Below are 21,869 nucleotides of genomic sequence, written 5' to 3'. Positions count from 1 at the left end.
TTTTCAGGACCTTTTGAGGTTATGTCCCAGGCCTTGGTCGCTCATATTTGGCTCAGAATAAAACTCTAAATATTTTACAAAGTTTGACTCTTTTCATCAACATATAATTCGTAAAACTCAAATCAGTGTAATTGGGATATCCTGACTTCCTTTTTATTCTAGTTAAAGCTACTGTTACCTGATATAATTTTCCCATAAGGGTTGTTTTAACTAACAAAGTCATTGAATTTTGTAAAATACATATTTTCTAGTGACCTCACAAATAAATAGGTCTATTTTATTATTGAAACAGAAACAAGCAAATATTCTTTTTTAAAAATCTTTTTTATTTAAAAAGTTTCTACAAAAATAGGGATGGGGTTTCACCATGTTGCCTTGGCTGGTATCGAACTCTTGGGCTCAAGTGATCCGCCCACCTCGGCCTCCCAAAGTGCTTGGATTACAGGCGTGAGCCACCGTGCCTGGCCAGAATCAAGCGAATATTCTTAATTGGAACATGTGCGAAACAGCAGTACTGAAGTCCAACTGCATAGCAGATCTCCTCCACTACACTCTTTCTTCGAAACTTCAGCAATATTTCTGTGCATCTTCCACATCTGTGGATCTGTGCATCAGAATTTGCTGACAAAACCGTGTGTTCTATTTTGTAGCTATATTGTTTTCCATGCATTATTTTAGCTATTTTTACCACATCAGGAAGACTGTTTTTCTACTAGTATGTAGTTTTTGCCTTAAGCAATTATGTTTTTAAAAACCCTCAAAACAGGCTCCTAAATATTCAGTTTACTAAAATCCTGGACTAGATTTAGTAATGCGTAATTTTAAACACCGCTAAAACATTTTAAACCATTTGTATTCATGTTGTGAATATTTAGATTTTAAATATCTTGCTAATTATGATGGTCTCATATCATCAAGTATTACCACAAGGCACAATCTATGCTTAGGATCAGGTTTTTCTTTAATGCTAATGGTTGTAAGTTTGTATTTCACATAGTCTCCCAACGAATTTTATGTTTTTGTCTGACTTCTCAGTCTACATAGATTGTCACTGTTTTACTTCATAATTAGCACATGGTAGCAGGAAAAGAAGTGTTAACCCTGTCATATCTTATTGTCTGCTTACACCTGCATTAATTGAATTATTTTTAGGCTGGGAGCAGTGGCTCACTCCAGTAACACCAGCACTTTGGGAGGCTGGGGTGGGAGGATCCCCTGAGGCCAAGAATTTGAGACCAGCCTGGACAACATAGTGGGACCCTCATCTCTGTATATTAAAAATAAGAAATTTCTTTAGTTTTTCTGCCCATTTGGTAAAGGTTAACTCAGTTAAACAAAACAATTTAATCCGTAAACCCACTTCATCAAGTGAGCGTATATAAACTCCAGTCCCTTGACATAAGCCTATAGTGGATTAAATGGGTCAAGCACTATGGTTCACACCTGTAGTCCCAGCTACTTGAGAGGCTGAGATAGGTGGATTGCTTGAGCAAAGGAGTTCAAGGCTGCAGTGAGCTTTGATTTTTTTCACTGCACTCCAGCCTGGGTGACAGAAAAAAAAAAAAGGAGTGGTGAATTACCAGTGAGGGGGCCTTTGTGGACCTTCCCCCCTTCCCGCAGGATATGTCATAGACGACACAGAAAATGGGACTCTCTGACATTCAGATTGAACAAGGAAGCCAGTGTCAATCCATATCTAAATTATTGGTCAAACTCAATTTTTTTTTTTTTTTTTTTTTTTTTTTTTTTTTTTGAGACGGAGTCTCACGCTGTTGCCCAGGCTGGAGTGCAGTGGCGCGATCTCGGCTCACTGCAAGCTCCGCCTCCCGGGTTCCCGCCATTCTCCTGCCTCAGCCTCCTGAGTAGCTGGGACTACAGGCGCCCGCCACCACCCCGCCCGGCTAATTTTTTTGTATTTTTAGTAGAGACGGGGTTTCACTGTGGTCTCGATCTCCTGACCTTGTGATCCGCCCGCCTCGGCCTCCCAAAGTGCTGGGATTACAGGCTTGAGCCACCGCGCCCGGCCTAAACTCAATTTTTTTTAAAGATAAAAAATATCTTGGGATGCTGATAATTTTTCCTCTTACCCATGGATCTTCTCTGGCTTCTCACTTTAGCAGGCACCATTCTAGAGCATGAACCATTTTCTGGTGACTTCTATGTAAGTTCTTTCTGCCCATGCCACTGGTTCAGATGAGGACTTCACAGGAATGGGTATCTGGACTAAATAAAACCCTTGAGTCAGGGAAAAACCCAGACTTGCCATGGCATTTAACAGAGACCGGTACTTAACAGAGCTTGAATATTTACTTATTTAATTTTTATTTATTTATTTATTTATTTATTTATTTTTGAGACGGAGTCTCGCTCTCTGTCGCCCAGGCTGGAGTGCAGTGGCCGGATCTCAGCTCACTGCAAGCTCCGCCTCCCGGGTTTACGCCATTCTCCTGCCTCAGCCTCCCGAGTAGCTGGGACTACAGGCGCCCGCCACCTCGTCTGGCTAGTTTTTTATATCTTTTTAGTAGAGACGGGGTTTCACCATGTTCGCCAGGATAGTCTCGATCTCCTGACCTCGTGATCCGCCCGTCACGGCCTCCCAAAGTGCTGGGATTACAGGCTTGAGGCACCGCGCCCGGCCTTAATTTTTTTTTTTTTTTTTTTTTTGAGGCAGTCTCACTCTCTTGCCCAGACTGGAGTGCAGTGGCACAATCTCAGCTCACTGCAACTTCCACCTCCTGGGTTCAAGCAATTTTCCTGTCTCAGCCTCCCAAGTAGCTGGGACTACAGGCATGCACCACCATGCCCGGCTAAATTTTATATTTTTAGTAGAGACGGGGTTTCACTGTGTTGGCCAGGTTGGTCTCCAACTCCTGACCTCAAGTGATCCACCTGCCTTGGCCTCCAAAAGTGCTGAGATTACAGGCATGAGCCACCCTGCCTGGCTAGAGCTTGAATTTTTAAGGCTATCCACTCCCCTCGCCCCCACAATAGTTCAGGCCTCCTTTCAGGGATATTTGTGAAGATACATCTGTGATTCCCAAAGTCAAAAGTTTCTTAATAAATTCCAGCCCCATTTAAACTGACCAACCTTATAGTCCAGTCTAAGGGCTGAGGACACATGCACTTCAGCTACGGAACTAGCCCAGCCTTCCTCCCAAAAAGGAAATGGCTAAATTTAAGTCAAAGAGACATTGCAAATCATAGAATCATCTTTTCTTTGGTGAACAAAGAGCCCTGAATTAGGGACCTGAAGGATGAGTCAGCTATTATACATCCCTGCAGCCCTGGCATCCAAGTTTCTGTGACTCAAAGATAAGAGATCCATACAATTCAACATTGTTGCTCCATACAATTCAACATTGTTATTCCAAGTTATAACACCAGCACTTCGGGAGGCTGAGGTGGGTGGATTACTTGAGGTCAGGGGCTCGAGACCAGCCTGGCCAACATGATGAAGCCGTGTCCCACTAAAAATACAAAAAAATTAGCCGGGCGTGGTGTGCACCTGTAGTCCCAGCTACTTGGGAGTTGGAGGCAGAAGAATCGCTTGAACCCAGGAGGCAGAGGTTGCAGTGAGCCAACCTAGATTGTGCCATTGTGTTTTGTCCAGCCTAGGCGACAGGGCGAGACTTTGTCTCAAAATAAAAAATAAAAAGGCCACTAGTATCAGAGCTTCAGAACATTTTAAACACAGTATAACAAACTCTCATCCTCAAAATTTTTGGAGAAAGATCACATCTCAAAGAATCCTATGAAGAAATCTATATAACTGTTTAAAAGCTTTGCTTCATTTTACATTGTACAAAAGAGTTATATATTTGGGTCCTTAAATAGCAGATATTGTTGTCCTCCAGCAAGAGGTCCCCTTTTGTTATTGGTGCCCTCCAACACCAAAAGATGCGAGCGCAAGTCTGTTCGTTTCTGTACTTTGCAAACCCAGGTGGAATGGGAGTGGAGTTCATTAGGAATGGCTCACCTACGCATTGCAGTTGGTTACCTGCCTCTGCTTCCACAGTAACTAAGAGAGGGCCAAGGGCCAAACAAGTGCCAAAGCTTGAAGTTCACAAACCTTTGGAGGCAGAAGACGACGAAAAAAAAAAAAAAAAAAAAAAAAAAAAAAAAAAAAAAAAAACCCGAGAGTTATTTGAGGGCATTTGGTGCTCAAAATGAGAGAATAAAAATGTTCATAACTTACTTAGTACCTGGACACAAAAGATAAAGTAGAAGTCAGGATTGCTGAAAATGGCCCAGGGGGTGCCCATAAATAGAAGGGTATGAAGTTAGACCAGTAACACTATAACTACACTAAAATGCTTTTATCTTTCTTCTCTGTATGGTTTACAACTACCATTACAATTTCCGAAAGTAGTGCTAAGAGTCTAAGAGCGAGTGTCTTACGTGGGTATTTGGGTTTTCCATTTTCCATGGCTGCCGTTAATCACCCAGGGGCTGCGCTGCTCCCAGTCAGAAAGGTTGTGACCAGGGTACCAGAGGAGGAGCAGGTCACTGGGATAAAATTAAAGAGCATCTCTGGATCTGGCTCTGAAACCTCAACCCCCTTTAAATGATGGCAAGTCGCTCCTTTTATGGAATCTCTTCCCTCATAAAAACAAGTGGACCCTGAAAAGCAGCTGTGCATGTGGCTTTCAACAATGAGCTGTGGGCTGCGACGGAGGGTGTGGCCAAGCTTGCCAGTTTTCTGAAAGAACTCACCCCACGGGCCATTGTAGTGTTGGAAATTGTCTTGCTGCTCACTCACTCTTTCCTTAAAAGGCTTCTGATTCCAGGCTACAGTTAGAGAAACTGGGGACGAATAACTCCCCTCTGTCATCCATCATGAAGAGCTTAGCACAGGCGATTTCTCAGATCAGCTCCTCATTCATTAACGCGGTGCCTGAGGGCTGAGGCTGTGTGTGTGAAGGGACCACAGGAAAAAACACCAGTCACAGAGAGGAGAGGATAGCTCAGATGCTGCCATTCAAGAGAGAGTTCTGAAGGCCGAAAACATCAGCAGAACAGCACAGCAGTGAAACACACACAGCCTGTGAATAATAAACTGGACTGCAGCTCCCAGCACTTTTCTCTCACTTTGCTCAATTTCAACCACAAGATGGCAGGCGACGGCCCTCAGATCCTCACAACTTGTCAGATGTCACTCCCAAGAGGTGAGGAAAGCAAGCTCCCACCGTCCTCTCCAATGGCCATCACCACACTCTTAGGAGGCAGCTATAAGCTCATAGATGTTCTATGTTTTTATGTAAATAATAGACTGTTAAAAAACCATCCTAATTTCATTAGTTATTTTTATTATTATTATTATTTTTTGAGATGGAGTCTTGCTCTGTTGCCCAGGCTGGAGTGCAGTGGTGCAATCTCGGCTCACTGCAACCTCCACCTCCTGGTTCAAGCAATTCTCCTGCCTCAGCCTCCTGAGTAGCAGGGACTACAAGTGCGTGTGCTACCATGCCCAGCTAATTTTTTGTATTTTTAGTAGAGATGGGGTTTCACTATGTTGGCCAGGCTGCTTTCGAACTCCTGACCTCAAGTGATGCACCCACCTCGATTTCCCAAACTGCTGGCATTACAGGCATTGAGCCACTGCGCCCGGCCTCATTAGTTGTTATTTATGATGTTAAAGTTCTAGAATTTGAGTCAGAGGGCATGAATTCCAGGCCTCGGACTTCTCTTTTTTTTTTTTTGAGACGGAGTCTCGCTGTGTCGCCCAGGCTGGAGTGCAGTGGCACGATCTTGGCTCATTGCAAGCTCCGCCTCCCAGGTTCACGCCATTCTCCTGCCTCAGCCTCCCGAGTAGCTGGGACTACAGGCGCCCACAACCGCGCCCGGCTAATTTTTTGTATTTTTAGTAGAGACGGGGTTTCACCGTGGTCTCGATCTCCTGACCTTGTGATCCGCCCGCCTCGGCCTCCCAAAGTGCTGGGATTACAGGCGTGAGCCACCGCGCCCGGCGGCCTCGGACTTCTCTAAGATGATACTTGACCCCAGGAAACCACCTCCTGAAGCCTCAGTTTCCACTTGGGTACAATAAGAAAACAGGACTTGAATGAACCCTGGAAAACCTTCCAGAAACCAAGTCTTCGAGTGAAACAGCACGTGCAGCAGCAGTCTGAAAGGAACGAAGCGGGTCAGGAAGGAAGCGGGTCACGAACAAACCGTCCGTAATGCTTCATTTACACTTCATCCTTGGGGAATGGGCTGTTCCACATGGCAAGTTTTCCACATAATTGAATTTTAAATGCTGAAACTTGTTTTCCTTTTAACCTGTAAGGGAAATCTTTCTAAAGTGTATTACATGCTTCTCTGGCTTTTTAAACAGCAAGCTGAGTATACTTTCACCTTTCCTTAATGTCTCTAAGTCATCGTGAGGATGACCTCTTACTGTATATCCAGTCCTGCGTAGAGCATCAGGCACCTCTGGGCATATTCACGTAGGCAGGACCCTTATGCTACATGTCCCCAGAGACTACAGTATCAAGCTATAATTGGCAATTCTTTCTCTCTACCATCTCCTACCTACATCACTACCTGCAGTCATTTCTCCAAGTAACATCTTCTAGCAGCCTCCTGACACTGTTTAAAATCTGCTAGAATCCAGACAGAACTCAAGGTTGCCACGGGTAACCAGAGTCTAAGCTTGCAACAACCCTAAATTTAATTTTACATACAAGTTCAAGGAAGCGGGTACTGTGCTGAAGGTGACTTCTGACTAGGGCTGACATTCCACTGTCCTTACAGCATGTCATACTTCTGTACCAATTGGTCTGTCGCCCTGAGCCCTCCAGCCCCCTCCTGCCAGCCCAGCATCCTGGCCCCTCTTCTGGGACCACACAGACTTCTCACACTCCAGGAACTCAAAGGTGCCGTCAGTCTCTGCAGCCTCCGGGACCTGGTTCTTGCATGTGCTAGCACCCCTTCCAAATGGTGGCTCCCCGTGCCATGCCACTCGCTCAGTATTGGAATGAACCCCAGTGTCTGGACCAAAGATTATTCTTTGTCTTCCCTGTGGAGTGAAAGGGCAGAGTTTGAGGCTCTTCTCTCTCCCTCAAACTCAAGGGATTTTCTCAGGTGTACGCTGTGCTCTGGGTCCAGGTTGCCTGAGGCTGATGGGGTGGGTGTTAAAAGTTACCTCTGGCTGAACATCTACCATGTGCCAGATGCTGTATTCAGTACATTAGGTAAATAATCTGTCATCCACTCAACAATCCTTTTATGGAAATAGCAGCAACAGCCTGTGGCTGAGGTCAACTGCCCCCGTCACACAGTCAGTAAGTGGGTCCAGAAGCCAGACTCACCTCTCCGAGGCCCGCGTTCTTTGCACTGTGCTGTGCTCACATTTATTAATGTACAAAGATGGCCAGGTGCGGTGGCTCAGGCCTGTAATCCTAGCACTTTGGGAGGCTGAGGCGGGTGGATCACCTGAGGTCAGAAGTTCAAGACCAGCCTGGCCAACATGGTGAAACCCTGTCTCTACTAAAACTACAAAAAATTAGCCGGGCATGGTGGCAGACGCTTGTAATTCCAGCTACTTGGGAGGCTGAGGCAGCAGAATCACTTAAACCCGGGAGGCAGCGGTTGCAGTGAGTCGAGATCGCGCCATTGCACTCCAGCCTGGGCAACAAGAGTGAAACTCTGCCTTAAAAAAAAAAATACAAAGACGCCCAAAGTTTACATTCTGCAAAAATGCATTTTAAGTGAAAAGACTTACTTTTCAGAAAAGACATTTGTTTCTGTTTTGGTGTGTGGGTTTTGTTTTAATTAATTCCATATTTTGTGACCAATTTGGAACAATCTGTCCTTAGGGAACAGATCTGGCTTACTTATAGAAAGCTAGGGAGTGACTGGAGTTACAAAGTATTCCTTTGTAGGAACGAATCTAGAAAACCTTCCCAGTTCTCCCTGCACCAAACAATTAAGTAGAACATTCCAGAAAGTCCCCAGAGTAGATGTGATGGAGCTCACAAACAAAAACTTTCCTCTATGAGTTATCAGCTATGCCTTCAAGATGGGGCACGTGACATCAAACACCACGACTACCTCCCCTTCCCAGAAAGTTCTCTAGAAGTTCCCACCAGGAGGAAGCTGCTACCACTCAAAAGAATGAAGGCTTCCCAGGGTTACTAGGGATCAGGAGTGTCAGCCAGTGAGAAGGTAGGAATCAGGAATGGGGTCTGTAATTGGGAGGCAGTCACAGGTTTAGGCTCTAAACCGGGTCTGGGGTACAGAAGGTCTGTCAACCCATGGCCTTGAATTTTTTGTTCTTTCTCCAAGGATGGACATTGCAAATCGACCCTAAACTAACTTTTGAAATAAGCAAATCATGACCTTATCTTCCACATATTGTAACTGCTCCTTTCACACTTAACACACACATGGTTCTCAGAGTGTCCTCATCAAAAAAACATCCACAGTGCTCTAAAGTGTCCAGTGTCCGGGAGGAAATCATCCGAAAAATGGACTCCTATAAGATGACAGGGACAAAATGTCACCTCTACTAGTAGTTTTCTAGGGTGACCACAGGAGGCTTAAGCAACAGGGACTTACTGTGTCACAGTTCTAAAGGTGAGACGCTGGAGCTCAAGGTGTCAGCAGGGCCAAGCTCCCCTAGTTTGGAGAGGCTAGGAAAGGGTCTGTACCAAGCCTCTCTCCTAGCTTCTGGTTGTTCCTTGGCTTTCAGCAGCAGAACTCCAATCACACATGGTGTTACTCCTGTGTGAGTCTGTGTCCGAATATGCCCTTTTATTTATTTATTTATTTATTTATTTATTTATTTATTATTATTATACTTTAAGTTGTAGGGTACATGTGCATAACATATGCCATGTTGCATAACTCGTCAAACTCCCAATCAATCCCTCCCCCCTCCCCCCTCCCCCCTCCCCATGATAGGCCCGGTGTGTGACCCCTTCCTGAGTCCGAGTCCGAGTGATCTCATTGTTCAGTTCCCACCTATGAGTGAGAACATGCGGTTTGTTTTCTGTTCTTGTGATAGTTTGCTAAGAATGATGGATTCCGATCCATATGCCCCATTTGTATATGTGCCACATAAAATCTGTCACTGAACATTTGGGTTGATCCAAGTCTTTGGAATAGGAGTGTGCCAACCTAATCCGGGTAGGACCTCATCTGTAAGTTCAACCATATGGAAAACAGTATGGCGATTCCTGCAGATGATCCTATTTGCCCTTTTTATAAAGACAACAGTTATCCTGGAAATAAGGTCATATAACTGGGGGGGGGCTAGGACTTCAACATATGAATTTTGAGGGGACATAATTCAACCCGTAACATCATCTAAGGTCGTTTTGAATTCAAAATCAAACTCCAGACAGGGAGCAGAACAGACTGCAAGAGAGTGCCTCATATGACAAGCCGTACATGCTAGTATGGACCATTTATCATGCTGGAAGGTAAGTTGGTGTGTTGACCCCTGAAACCCACTGCTTACAAGTAAGAGTGAACAGGCAACCATCAACCGAGGAACCATTTGCTTGGGGGCAGAGAGGTACACTGGGGTCTCTACAGAACTCTTAATTTCTACTTATCACTTTTTAAGACAAAATTCACAGAGGTAGGTGGGAAAATTTAGCATTGAAGGAAACAGTCAAAGAGTGACAAGGAACATTTTGAGAACATTCAAAATACTTTCAACTCCCTACTACCTAAATTGCAAAGTGCTTCTAGTCCTGAAGCTCTGCCTAGAGCTAAGTTTGCCAAAAGGAGCCTATATTACAATTGGGCTTCCTTTTGTTTTATTTTATTTATTTTGAGATAGAGTCTTGCTCTGTTGCCCAGGCTGGAGTGCAATGGCGGTGCAATCTCGGCTCACTGCAACATCCACCTCCTGGGTTCAAGTGATTCTCCTGCCTGAGCCTCCCGAGTAGCTGGGATTACAGATATGTGCCACCTGGCTAATTTTTTGTATTTTTAGTAGAGGCAGGGTTTTGCCATGTTGGCCAGACTGGTCTCAAACTCCTGACTTCAGGTGACCAACCCGCCTCAGCCTCCCAAAGTGATGGGATTATAGGCATGAGCCACCATGCCTGGCCGGACTTGCTTGCATAAGATGAGGCAGGGGGCTTGTTTTCCTTGTCAGTTTGGGTAGGTAGAAAATAAGCTTTATAGTTTGTTCTTCTTCATAAGTCATTTTCTTCCCTGGTGTCTGCGATTATACTGAGGAGGTATTTTATGAAGATCTAAACCATCCATGAAATTATGCACCAGATCGCACAAGGATCAAAGTACAGATCTGGTGCAGGAGTTGAGGTAGTACAACGCAGTGGTTAGGAATACAGACAATGGAGCCAGAAGGACTTGCGTTCAAATCTGCTTTTGCCTCTTACTTAGGTGACCGTGGGCAAGTCATATACAGCCAAGGTTTCTCATCAAAGGCTGTCCTTTATGGAATAGTGGTCGCTATTAAATGAGATAGTGCCTGGCAGACATCCTCTACCGTAGAAACTGCTCAATAAATGGTAATTCTTGCAATTATTCAAGAGAACTAGGGAGTGAAAAATCAAGCTAGTCTGTCTTGTTAACTCCTTGATTGTTATGAGGCAAACGGAGCCCAGGACTTGAGGATTCCGTGCCTCATTACTTGATTCAATTTCAAGCTCTCTTTCATGAAGACCAAGCAATAGGTCTTGGCCTTCCCCCTTCTCCTACCACTACATCTCAGTGGCTTCAGGATATACCCTCTTTCACCTGGCTTTTCATCGTCTAGCACACACACGGCTGCATCAACACAGAAAGGAACTTCAAAGTCATGACTGTTGACCACTAAACGAGATTTTACTTCCTCAGCTGTGGAAGGTTTCCAGAAGCCCAGTGTTTTCATTATATGTTCTTATTTTCTGTATCCTTTTTTTTTTTTTTTTTTTTTTTTTTTTGGAGGCAGGGTCTTGCTGTGTTACCCAGGCTGAAGTACAGTGGTGCAAACATGGCTCACTGCAGCCTCGACCTCCTGGGCTTAAGCAATCCTCCCACCTCAGCCTCTCGAGTAGGGGCTACAGGTGTGCACTACCATGCCCAGCTAATTACATTTTTTTTTTTTTTTAGAGATGGGGCCTTGCCATGTTGCCCAGGCTGGTCTTGAACCCCTGGGCACAAGCAATCTTCCTGTCTCGGGCTCCCGAAGTGCTGAGATTACAGGCGCGAGCTACCTTGCCCCTATTTTCTGTATTCTTGATGCTCTGACATTTGGAATCTTGATCGTGGACAGGCTGCCCCTCCCAAGAGTAGCTGATTCCTAGAGACAGCAAAGGACTCCCTTGTGAATAGAGCTTTAACATACAAACCAACCAACCCAGAGCCATACCCAATTATCCCCTTTATCAAACTCACACACCAAGCCAATATTCTCCCTGCCTCAGATCACTCCAGGGCCAGACATCTGGACAACTAAGGACCACCCATATAGTCGGGAGCCTACTGAAATTATTCAAACTATCCAATCCTAAGCACACTCAGCCACCTACCCTGCCTCCTCTGTTCCTTCCCATGAAAACCTCCATAAAGCCTATGGAGCTGGGTGCAGTGGTTCACACCTGTAATCCTAACACTTTTGGAGGATGACGTGGGGGGATCACTTGAGGTCAGGAGTTTGAGACCAGCCTGGGCAACATAGTAAGGTACCATCTCTACAAAAAAAGAAAAAAAAGAAAAGCCAGATGCAGTGGTGCACACCTGTAGACATAGTTACCAGAGAGGCTAAGGTGGGAGGATCCTCTGAGCCCAGGAGTTCAAGGCTGCAGTGAGCTATGATTGTGGCTCTGCACTCCAGCCTGGGTGATAAGAGTAAGATGCTGTCTGTAACAAAAAAATAAAAAGTAAAATAAAGGCTCTGGGCCATGCTGTCCTCTCTCTTCTCTGCCTCCTCACTGACCCCTGCACTGCCCTGTGTAGCCCTGTGTGGTGTGGTATGCCTCCTGTTTCTACAGATCTCAGACTTCGTGACGGCCATTTCCATGTCTGTCTCTTACCATACGTGATTAAAACAAATCTCAAGTATGTTATGGAACAGCCAGTTACAACAACTATGAATCCCACTGGTCTATTCCCTGACATTTTCTCCTATTCCTATTTCCTAAGCTCCTCAACTTCAGCCATTTGAGTCCAGATACCAACAGGCCACACCCATCCAAGCATCTCTTTCGGAGTGCCCAGACGTGCAGTGGTGCACCAAATCGGACATTCGGCTGGGAGTCAGAGACAGAGCCTGAGCCTCGGCTCTGTCAGTTATCACTGTGGCATCACAGGAACACCGCTAAACCTGTGTGGGCTTCTGGAACAACAATACTAGCCCAGACAGATAAAAAAGTGTTTCACAGATTCACCCCTAGTATTTCAGCATAGGCAGCTACAGCGAACCTCCCTCTCACCCCAATACCACCATCCCAACAAACTTACCCAGGGTCTCAAAGCTAGTTGCTAGAAGACCTTGGAGAGAACCTGGAATCCCAAAGCTAGTCCACTGCTCCCTCCGTCACAACACATGTGATCCTTCTTCAGAGCTTCAATAAAGATTTTAGTTCTACGTTCCACCTTCTGTCATGACCCTGGCCTGTCACCCTTCTATTCTCTTCTTAATCTTCTTTCTTTGCAAAACTGGGCATCATCCTATCACTCCCCTAACAAGTGAATGAAAACATCAAGGAATCCTCCATTGGTAGCTGGAAAGTCATCTCATCCCAGGGGTAGATAGGTTTTCAGAGGCTGGGAAAGAAAACTTTGCCTCCCAAAGGTTCCAGCAACTCCCAAACACTCTCCATTATGGTAGTAATGATGATATTAATACATATAGAGTACTACTTACTAGACATAGTGCTAACCCCTTTATATGTTCTATTTCATCATTTAGTCATTGGCATCAATAGTCTTAAGATTCCCACTTCACAGATGGGGAATCTGAGGCTAAGAGGTATAATTTTCCCAAGATCAACCAGCTAGTAAAGGGAACCCAAGGAGGCAGCCCCAGTTATCTCTTCTGGAGCTGGAGCTCCTGACTACTTCGTCCTCCTGCTGGAGGGCCCCTCCCTGATCTTCCTTCTACCTCTCTATCCAAATCAGCTTCTTTCCAACCAGATAGCTGCAAACGGTAGGGACTCTTAGGGACCACTTTCAAACGACTATCTCCAGCTCCATGGCAATCCCCACTTCTAAGCCTGGACCCAGCCTCCAGGAACCTGAGTCACTCTGTCACCTCCTTGTAGCATCTTGAGCCTGGTGGTAGTCAGCCTTGCTCCTTTTCTGAGAACAATCTCTAATCCCAAATAAAATCATTTCATCCCTCCTTGAAAATGAGTGGCTTTTCCCAGTAACGGCCAGTCAGGCACCTAGCCATTGGCTAAAAGCATCTCTGCAGTTGAAGGGGCAAACCAAAGGAAATACTGGTGAGAGTGTCCACTGCAAAAGTCCTCACACCTGCCAGCCAGCTCTGTGCTATGTCCTTTCCATGTACTGGATCATTTGAATTTGGACCATGTTGTATGTGCCCGGTGACTTCTTGTTGACCCTCCACATCCAGTCTCCATTCTTCTCCACCCTGCACTCTGCACCAGGGCACTGACACGTATAGACAAATCAATGGACTCCCCTGTCCCTGGCTTCTGGCTGGTTTCCACTGATGGGAGGCTCTGACACTGGAGGGAGGGTGAAGATTAAGGTCAAGGTATTTCTGCTCTGGTTCTCTCCTTGCAGAGTCGCCTTGGATGAGATGTCTCCATCATCCAAAGGTCACTACGTTTCTCAAGGTGGCCACTCTCTCCTTCTAGGACATAGGAGCCTTACTCCCAGGAGCCCCTGAAAGCTTGACAAAATTCATGGATCTCACTCAGAATATCCTCAAATTCTCTTTCCCATCTCTTTCCTATATACCTATCATGAAAACCCTGATGTGTAGTGAAGGGTTAACTCACCAGGGGTTGGTTATTGAGACCATGTGCATTCTAAAGAAAGGACTGGCTCCTGGGAGATAAGATCTAACCCCTTAGAATATCCTGCTTGACAAGAGCGTCTTTGTATACCTGGGGGTATTTGGCCCTGCCAGAGAGTTTATGCTAAGAAAGCGACTTATGGCGGAAGACTTGGGTCATGTGGCATTAGTTTGACCTCTGGAGAGACTGGAGAGGAGTAGCTAAGGTCAACCACACAGGTACTCCATGCTTATATGACCCACTCCCAAGAAAAAACCTTGGACACCAAGATTCAAGTGAGCATCCCTGGTTGGCGTCAAACATCATTGCTGGGAGAACCGAGCACTGTCTGCGCAACTCCACCAGGAGAGACAACTGGAAGCTTCTGCCTGGGCTCTTGGACTCTACTCTCTGTGTCTTTTACATTTGCTGATGTTTATCTGTGTCCTTTCAGTGTCATGAATTGGAACTAGAAATATGACTGCTTTTCTGAGTATGTGAGTCCTAGTTAATCACTGAACCTGAGAATGGTCTTGGGGCCCTTGAGGTCTTGTTCCCCGATTCACCTGGGAAACACCAAGACAGTCCAATAACTTAATATGGTGATGGGTGGCCAGAAATACGAAATAGAAAACAGAAATATGCTCAAGAGTATTCAACAAACATTCAGGTAAGATCCAAGTGGATCTTCCAGGGTGGGGCTTCAGGATCGTGAGTCTGGGAGCCTCATGGTTGCTGGGACTAAGGTGACATGGACAGGCAGATGAAAACACATCCAAGACCCAGCCTTTGGTGCTCCAATGGAAGATGTGATGCTCTGTTGAATGGATGAGGAGGTTTAAATGAGACATTTCTTACGACATCAGCTTCTTACTGGCAGGACTCATAAACCTCTGTAGCTGCAGATCTGCACATCAGGCATCCGGGAACCACCGGGTTCCTGTGTCCAGCCCCCGTGCCAGCAGGCATTCCCCCTACTTACCTGGCCCCACTGACATCAACTCCAACCATCAGCTGCCCATTCAGCGAGAGGATCTCATCCCGCAGTCGGACCTTCCCACTCTTCCCTGCTGGGCTGTTCTTCCTCAGCTCTGTCACCCAGATGCAGCCCACATCCAGCACAGGACCCTGGTGGGTTTTCCTCTTCTTGCCCCCTCTGCGCTTGTCACCATAGTCCCCGAAAACAGGGATGTTCCCAAAACTGAGGCCCACAGTCTCTGTGTCCCCCAGCTCCTTGGTGAGGTACACAGTACAGATCTCCATTTCGGGGGGGCTGTGATCAGGTGGGACCGTACTCTCATCCACAGCAAAGTTCAGTTGGATGTACTCCTGCAGCTTCTGGATGGCTGCCTGGCAGAGCCGCTGCTCCGGCCCGTCCCCACCCTCCTGCAGGCTGTTCTGCAGCCACTGGTAGAGGAGGGGCAGGTGCAGCACGGCATTGTCCTGGGTGATGGGCATGGTGCTCACTCCCAGACACCAGCATCATGAGAGGTCCTGCTCCTGGGGGCCGGACCCCACAGGGCCCCACGTCCCCTGGGATCCCTGGCCATCATCAGCTTTGCCTGTGTTCATGTTCAGGCTGGCAGATGAGCCTAGGGACACCTACTTGAGACTATGCTGTTTGCCTTGGCAGGAGGAAGACAGGACCCAGTTAGAACAACTGTGGAACAATGGCGCTGGAGTGCTCAATGAGGGAAGGAAGGAAGTGTCTAGCAAGTCCCTGCTGGGTTCATTTCACAGCAGGACCCATGCAAGTGACACAGGAATGGAGGATCCCTCCAGCAGTGGCTGTGTGTCCTTCCCTCGGCTCATTCACACCTGGGATAGGAAGAGGAAAAAACAAAAAGCTCCAGTTACAACAGTGAGCCTTCTCACCTAGAAAACATAGCCTCCTGTGTTACAGAAGGACCATGTGTACTTTTCAGGCACCAAGCACAAACCCTAACACCTAACGTAGAACCTAACGCCTACGCATTCCCCCATGTGGCTCTCTCCCAGACAGACGTCTCTGGAACACTGGCCTTCTCCAGGAAGTTTCCCAGATCAGCAGAGAAACCAGATGACTTGTGCCAAGACAACCCCCACCAGTATACCATCAAACTCACATCCAACCAGGAGGCTGTGTGACAACACCCCATGGAAGGCTGTGGAAGGATCTGCATACATTTAAAATCTTACACTCCTAGAAAATGAAAATCTATGTTGATTTGCCTTGGTCAGCCCAGCAGCATACACAGGAGGGCTCTCCATTCCAGAAATATGTTCTGACAACACTACCCAGAGAAGAAAGATCCGATCAACACCAGGGAGAGATCCCGCCTCCGTCCCAGGGCAACACCATTCCTAAACTTCACAATCACGTAGATTCAGAGGGAAGTTCGGCTCTTTGCAGCCCAGGTTTTAGTCTCCTCTCTCTATTTCCTTTGGTAAATGGTTAAAACTGACTTATTTTCAGGCCAACCTACGAGCCATCCCCTCCAGAGAAATGTTTCTCCAAACGCCTGGATGGGAAGACAGGTGCCTTCTTTGCCTTGCTTTAAAACACATTGAATACAGTGGTGACACCAGTCAGCAGATAGCAGGGCCAGTGGCTCCCACCAGAGCTAGAGCCTCACACTCCCTCTGAATTCTGCACGGTGCCTGGCACACATTAGGTCCCCAGTGAAAGGTTCATTGAATTCTACTGCCAACTCGCCTTCTCCACCAAAGAAAAATTTCACCTCCATTCTCCATAAACATAGAAAAATGATCCCTTTCACGCTCTTCTCTGAACTTCACGTTCTCCCAGAGAAAGTCAATATAAACTGTGCCATCTAAGGTGGAAAACATTCTCCAGCCTTCTCAGGAAGTGATTTAACAAGGAATAATAATGCATGGGAGAGGTGTCAGAAGCTATGTCAATAATAAATGACCTTATTACTCAGTAACCAAAAAGAAATTTCCAATATAGCGTGCTTTGAGTTTCCAAAGAACTTGAGTGCCAGCTATTAATTAGTTCCAAATAAATCAAAAGCTTAGCAAATATCATCTATATAATCACATAGTTGTTAAAAAGAAATGCAAGGCTGGGTGCGGTGGCTCACTTCTGTAATCCTAGCACTTTGGGAGGGTGAGGCGGGAGGATCACAACGTCAGGAGTTGGAGACCAGTCTGGCCAACATGGTGAAACCCCGTCTCTACTAAAAATACAAAAACTAGCTGGGTGTGGTGGCAGGCGCCTGTAATCCCAGGCACCTGTAATCCCAGACAGGATTTCACCATGTTGACCAGGCTGGTCACCGTCTTATCCATCAATATATTCACTATGCCAACACAGCACCTACCACATCATAGATTCCCAATAATTTATAAGACATTTTAAAAGATCCTTTACATTAAAATCTTAACAGCCTGTGATTCAAGATGTTAGTCACAGTTTAGATGGCTCCCTACATATAAAAACAGTAAATATCAGGCCAGGTGCAGTGGCTCACGCCTGTAATCCCAGCACTTTGGGAGGCTGAGGCGGGAGGATCACGAGGTCAGGGGATTGAGACCATCCTGGCTAACACGGTGAAACCCCGTCTCTACTAAAAATACCAAAAAATAAAAAAAAATAAAAAAAAAATTAGCTGGGCATGGTGGCGGGCGCCTGTAGTCCCAGCTACTCGGGAGGCTGAGGCAGGAGAATGGAGTGAAGCCGGGAGGCGGAGCTTGCAGTGAGCCGAGATTGCGCCACTGCACTCCAGCCTGGGCGACAGAGCCAGACTCTGTCTCAAAACAAACAAACAAACAAACAAACAAAAAAACCAGTAAATATCTTGGGCAAGATGCTGATTAAGGAAAACCAAACTGAAGAGTAGTAGGAAAGGTTTTCCTGGTGTCAATTTGCATTCATTTGATTTATTCAGCAAGTATTTATCGAACATTTATCAAGTCCTTGAACTTGGCACTGGTTATACACCAGCGATAAGGCGAATTCCTTGCCTTGAAGGAATTCATAGTCTAGTGGGGAGATACATAAATGGAAATTAGTGTGTAATAGGTCTAGGATACCACCACCACCCCCGCCTCCCCCCGCCTCCGGTTTCGTGGGGGTGGTGCAGAGCCTGACATCTCACCCAAGCTGGAACAATGAGGGTTCTTCCCTGAGACCTCAGTACTGCGACTCTGAAAGAGTCCTAGTTTCTACCGTGTGGCCGGAGTCATAGTTTTTGAACTAACGAACTTTTGAATGATTCTATCTCCTGTGTGGATTGAGTAGCAAAGAAAGTCATCCCGCTAAGAAATAAAAGTTGACCGGTGGCGGGCAGAGGCGCAGGACCGGGAGAGAACGCCCCCTGGGTTCCCCACAGCTTTCCCGTCCTCACTTTCCGCCATCCTGGACGGGGCCGCATTGCTGCCCGCGCCCTAACCTGAAAGACAGCATCGATCCTTACAATAAATTACATTGTAAAATTTTGACGACTTTAAAATGAAAGAAAAAAGGTAAAGCGAAATGAAACTAAACAAAACTTTAAACGAAAATAAACTTTACCTTGAGTTGTTTTCCACACTCTGCAACTCCAGTAGTTAATTACTACATTGGAAGTGAGTGAAGCTGATTGGCTCAGCTCGAATCTGATGTCCAATTATTGTTGGCCAAGGGCATGGGGCCGCAGGACAGCAACAGGGCCACTGAAACCCACCCTCAGGCCCTAGAAGGTGGTAGGCGCAGGGGGACAGTTTTCAGAAGAGGAAAAGTTGTTGGAACTACACGGACACCCTCAAAGACACTTAGTCTTATTCTTAGGTGTCCATGGGCTACACAGCCTTTCAATCCCATACCTATACTTGAGGGCTTTCCAGTAATCCTTCTAGTCCTTTATTCTATCAACCCATTCTCCTGGGATTTTTCTATAAACAAGGGAACTAGAAGCATCAATATCCACTTGCAATGATTTGAGATGATTCAGGACATAAGAAAAGGCAGACGATGTTGCAATACTATGAAAAGTGTGGTTCTTCCACAACATCCAATAAAACACTTCAGTGAGCAAAACATTGGCTCAGAGAAGATACAGAACAGCAATCTGCAGTCACAAATACTGACCTCCTTGGATGGCTGGTCTGTGCAAAGGGCTACAAACTTTCCATCTTGAAGATCAATCTATCTCAACAGTGAGCACAATTTTTGGACATGGCGGTGCACTGCAGCAACCCCGTCCACTTTTGTGTATCATAAATAATTCTCTAATTAGACTCCCATCTCAAGCAAATAGCTATGATAATTTAAATTAATTTTGAGTCACTTGAAGCTGACAGCCTTAGCATTCAAAATAAATGCTTCTGTTACTGAGATAATGTACTGATATGGTGTTAAAATCTACCAACTTTCTTGGATACTGTCTCAGCTAAGCCATGCATTCTCAGTAGGTGACATTACTCACAAGGGGGTGAAAATTAGTTGAAGGAGGCAAAAAAAGTCTTAGATGCTGTAATGGTTAGCAGACCCCTCCTCCTCCTACCAAAGCTCAATCCTACCCGACAAAATCTTATTCCTTAGTATTTTCTCATGTTACAGAGAAGTTAAATTTAATTTTTCTCCAGGCAGGGATGTGAAGATGATAAAAGGGTTGAGAACCAATGAACTAACTGAAGCTAATCATCTCCTATAGGCCGAGGGTCACCCCAAATTCAGAGCCTAGATCCTTAACGTGGCTGGGGGGTATAAAAGGATCCTCTGGTTTATCTAGACCCTGACTTAAAATCAGATTCACACCGGGCTGTCATGTACTAGCTCTCCCTTCCAGATGTCCTGGATTCTAGACGTTCTCCTATTCTGACCTCTGCTAAATTCCAAGTTCCTCGACCTTCACCTAATCTTCCTATGCTCTGGACTGGGTTCCGCTTCTCACTTTTAGAAAATGCTATAATTTTAAAAGGAAACCAACTTTGTGTACACCTGCTATGTACCCACAAAAATTAAAAATAAAAAAAAATTTAAAAATAAACCAACCATGGGTCAGGCGTGATGGCTCACGCCTGTAATCCCAGCACTTTGGGAGGCCGAGGCGGGTGGATCACCTGAGGTCAGGAGTTCGAGAGCAGCCTGACCAACATGGTGAAACCCTGTCTCTACTAAACAAAATACAAAAAAGTGGCCAGGCATGGTTGCGGGCGTCTGTAGTCCCAGCTACTCGGGAGGTTGAGGCAGGAGAATGGCGTGAACCCGGGAGGCAGAGCTTGCAGTAAGCCAAGATTGCACCGCTGCACTCCAGCCTGGGCGACAGAGAGAGACTCCTCAAAAAAAAAAAAAAAAAAAAGAAGAAACCACCTATGATTAAATATCTACTATTAATTCATTCAACAAATGTTCACTGAGTGTCTATCATGTGCTGGGTCCTGAACAAAACAATGTTCCTACAAAGTTTCAGGAAGCCTGTGTTCTGAAGATGGTGAATTATTAAACAAATGTAAAATACTATGACGTCAGATGGTGACAGAACTGTGATGGTAACTATGGTAATGTCACAGGATAGTGAGAAGGTGACATTTGAGAGACTGAAATTGTGCCCCAAAGACTTAAAGAAACCAATAACAGATATTTTTGTGTTGGTAGGATGACAGATTTTTTTTTTTTAAAGTAACTTTAGTTACTTTTTAAAAAAGTAACTACAACTCCCTGAACATGAGCTTTAAGAACTGGCTGAAATTGCTTCAAACTAATATGGCCACCTGGAGTTTGTACAGAATGAGCACGCTGAAATCACGGCCGGAATTTATTTATTTATTTATTTATTTATTTATTTATTTATTTTTATTTATTTTTGAGACGGAGTCTCGCTCAGTCGCCCAGGCTGGAGTGCAGTGGCCGGATCTCAGCTCACTGCAAGCTCCGCCCCCTGAGTTCACGCCATTCTCCTGCCTCAGCCTCCCGTGTAGCTGGGACTACAGGCGCCGGCCACGTCGCCTGGCTAGGTTTTCTTTTGTATTTTTTAGTAGAGACGGGGTTTCACCGTGTTAGCCAGGATGGTCTCGATCTTCTGACCTCGTGATCCGCCCGTCTTGGCCTCCCAAAGTGCTGGGATTACAGGCTTGAGCCACCGCGCCCGGCACGGCCTGAATTTCCACCACATTTCATATTAACTCCGCTCAAATTTGCACACGTGACCCATGAGTTAGCACGAAGAGACAACTGTGCATGCCCAAGGGACTTTCCAGACCTCCTGTTTCCTTCAACTTCCAATACAAAGCTTTTTACATTTTTTTTTTTTTTTTGAGACAGTCTCACTCTGTTGCCCAGGCTGGAGTGCAATGGCGCGATCTCGGCTCACGGCAACCTCCGCCTCCCAGGTTCGAGCGATTCTCATGCCTCAGCCTCCCGAGTAGCTGCGCTTACAGGCACAGGCCACTATACCCAGCTAAGTTTTTGTATTTTTAGTAGAGATGGGGTTTTGTCATGTTGGCCAGCCTGGTCTCGAACTCCTGATTTCAAGTGATCCACCTGCCTCAGCCTCCCAAAGTGCTGGGATTACAGGCATGAGCCACTGCACCTGGCCAATATAAAGCTTTTCTAGTGCATGGGGCAGTCAGCCTCTCTTGCTGGATAACAAGTCCGGAATGAAGTGAGACACTGAGCCACAAGAATATCTGTGGGCAGGTTGTTCTAGGCAGAGGGAACCGCCAAGTGCTAAGGCCCTGAGATGCAGACTTGCCTGGCTGCCCAAGGATGAAAGAGGACAGATGTAGCCACAAAAGAAATGAGGGGGAAGTGCCCCTACTGTGCTAGGAGCTTCCTTGTTTTCTTCTTCTGTCCCCCCAACCCCCACCCCACAGTCCTCACAACCACCTTATAAAATAAGGATATCTGGCTGTATTTTACCAACATTGGCTAATGCTTTCTGAGCATAACTGTGTGTGAGACACTGTTCTAAATAAGCACCTTTGGCCAGCCCCTGGTGGCTCATGCCTGTAATCCTA

The 21,869-nt window shown here is 45.9% G+C and overlaps 1 protein-coding gene across 3 annotated transcripts in view; it reads right to left on the bottom strand.

Annotated features, from left to right (window-relative positions):
- PDZD2 (PDZ domain containing 2) overlaps positions 1-21,869 on the bottom strand; it is a 480,171-nt gene that overhangs the window by 303,806 nt on the left and 154,496 nt on the right. For all 3 annotated transcript variants that reach the window (XM_050793800.1, XM_050793801.1, XM_050793803.1), the window contains exon 2: positions 14,911-15,746. In XM_050793800.1, the coding sequence (XP_050649757.1) occupies positions 14,911-15,386 (476 nt within the window). In that variant the 5' untranslated portion in view covers positions 15,387-15,746. The remainder of the gene's footprint in view (positions 1-14,910; positions 15,747-21,869) is intronic.

This window comes from Macaca thibetana, chromosome 6 (genome assembly GCF_024542745.1).
Source record: "Macaca thibetana thibetana isolate TM-01 chromosome 6, ASM2454274v1, whole genome shotgun sequence".
NCBI lineage: Eukaryota > Metazoa > Chordata > Mammalia > Primates > Cercopithecidae > Macaca > Macaca thibetana.
Note: the sequence above shows the minus strand (reverse complement) of the source record. Positions and strands in the feature narration are given on the sequence as shown.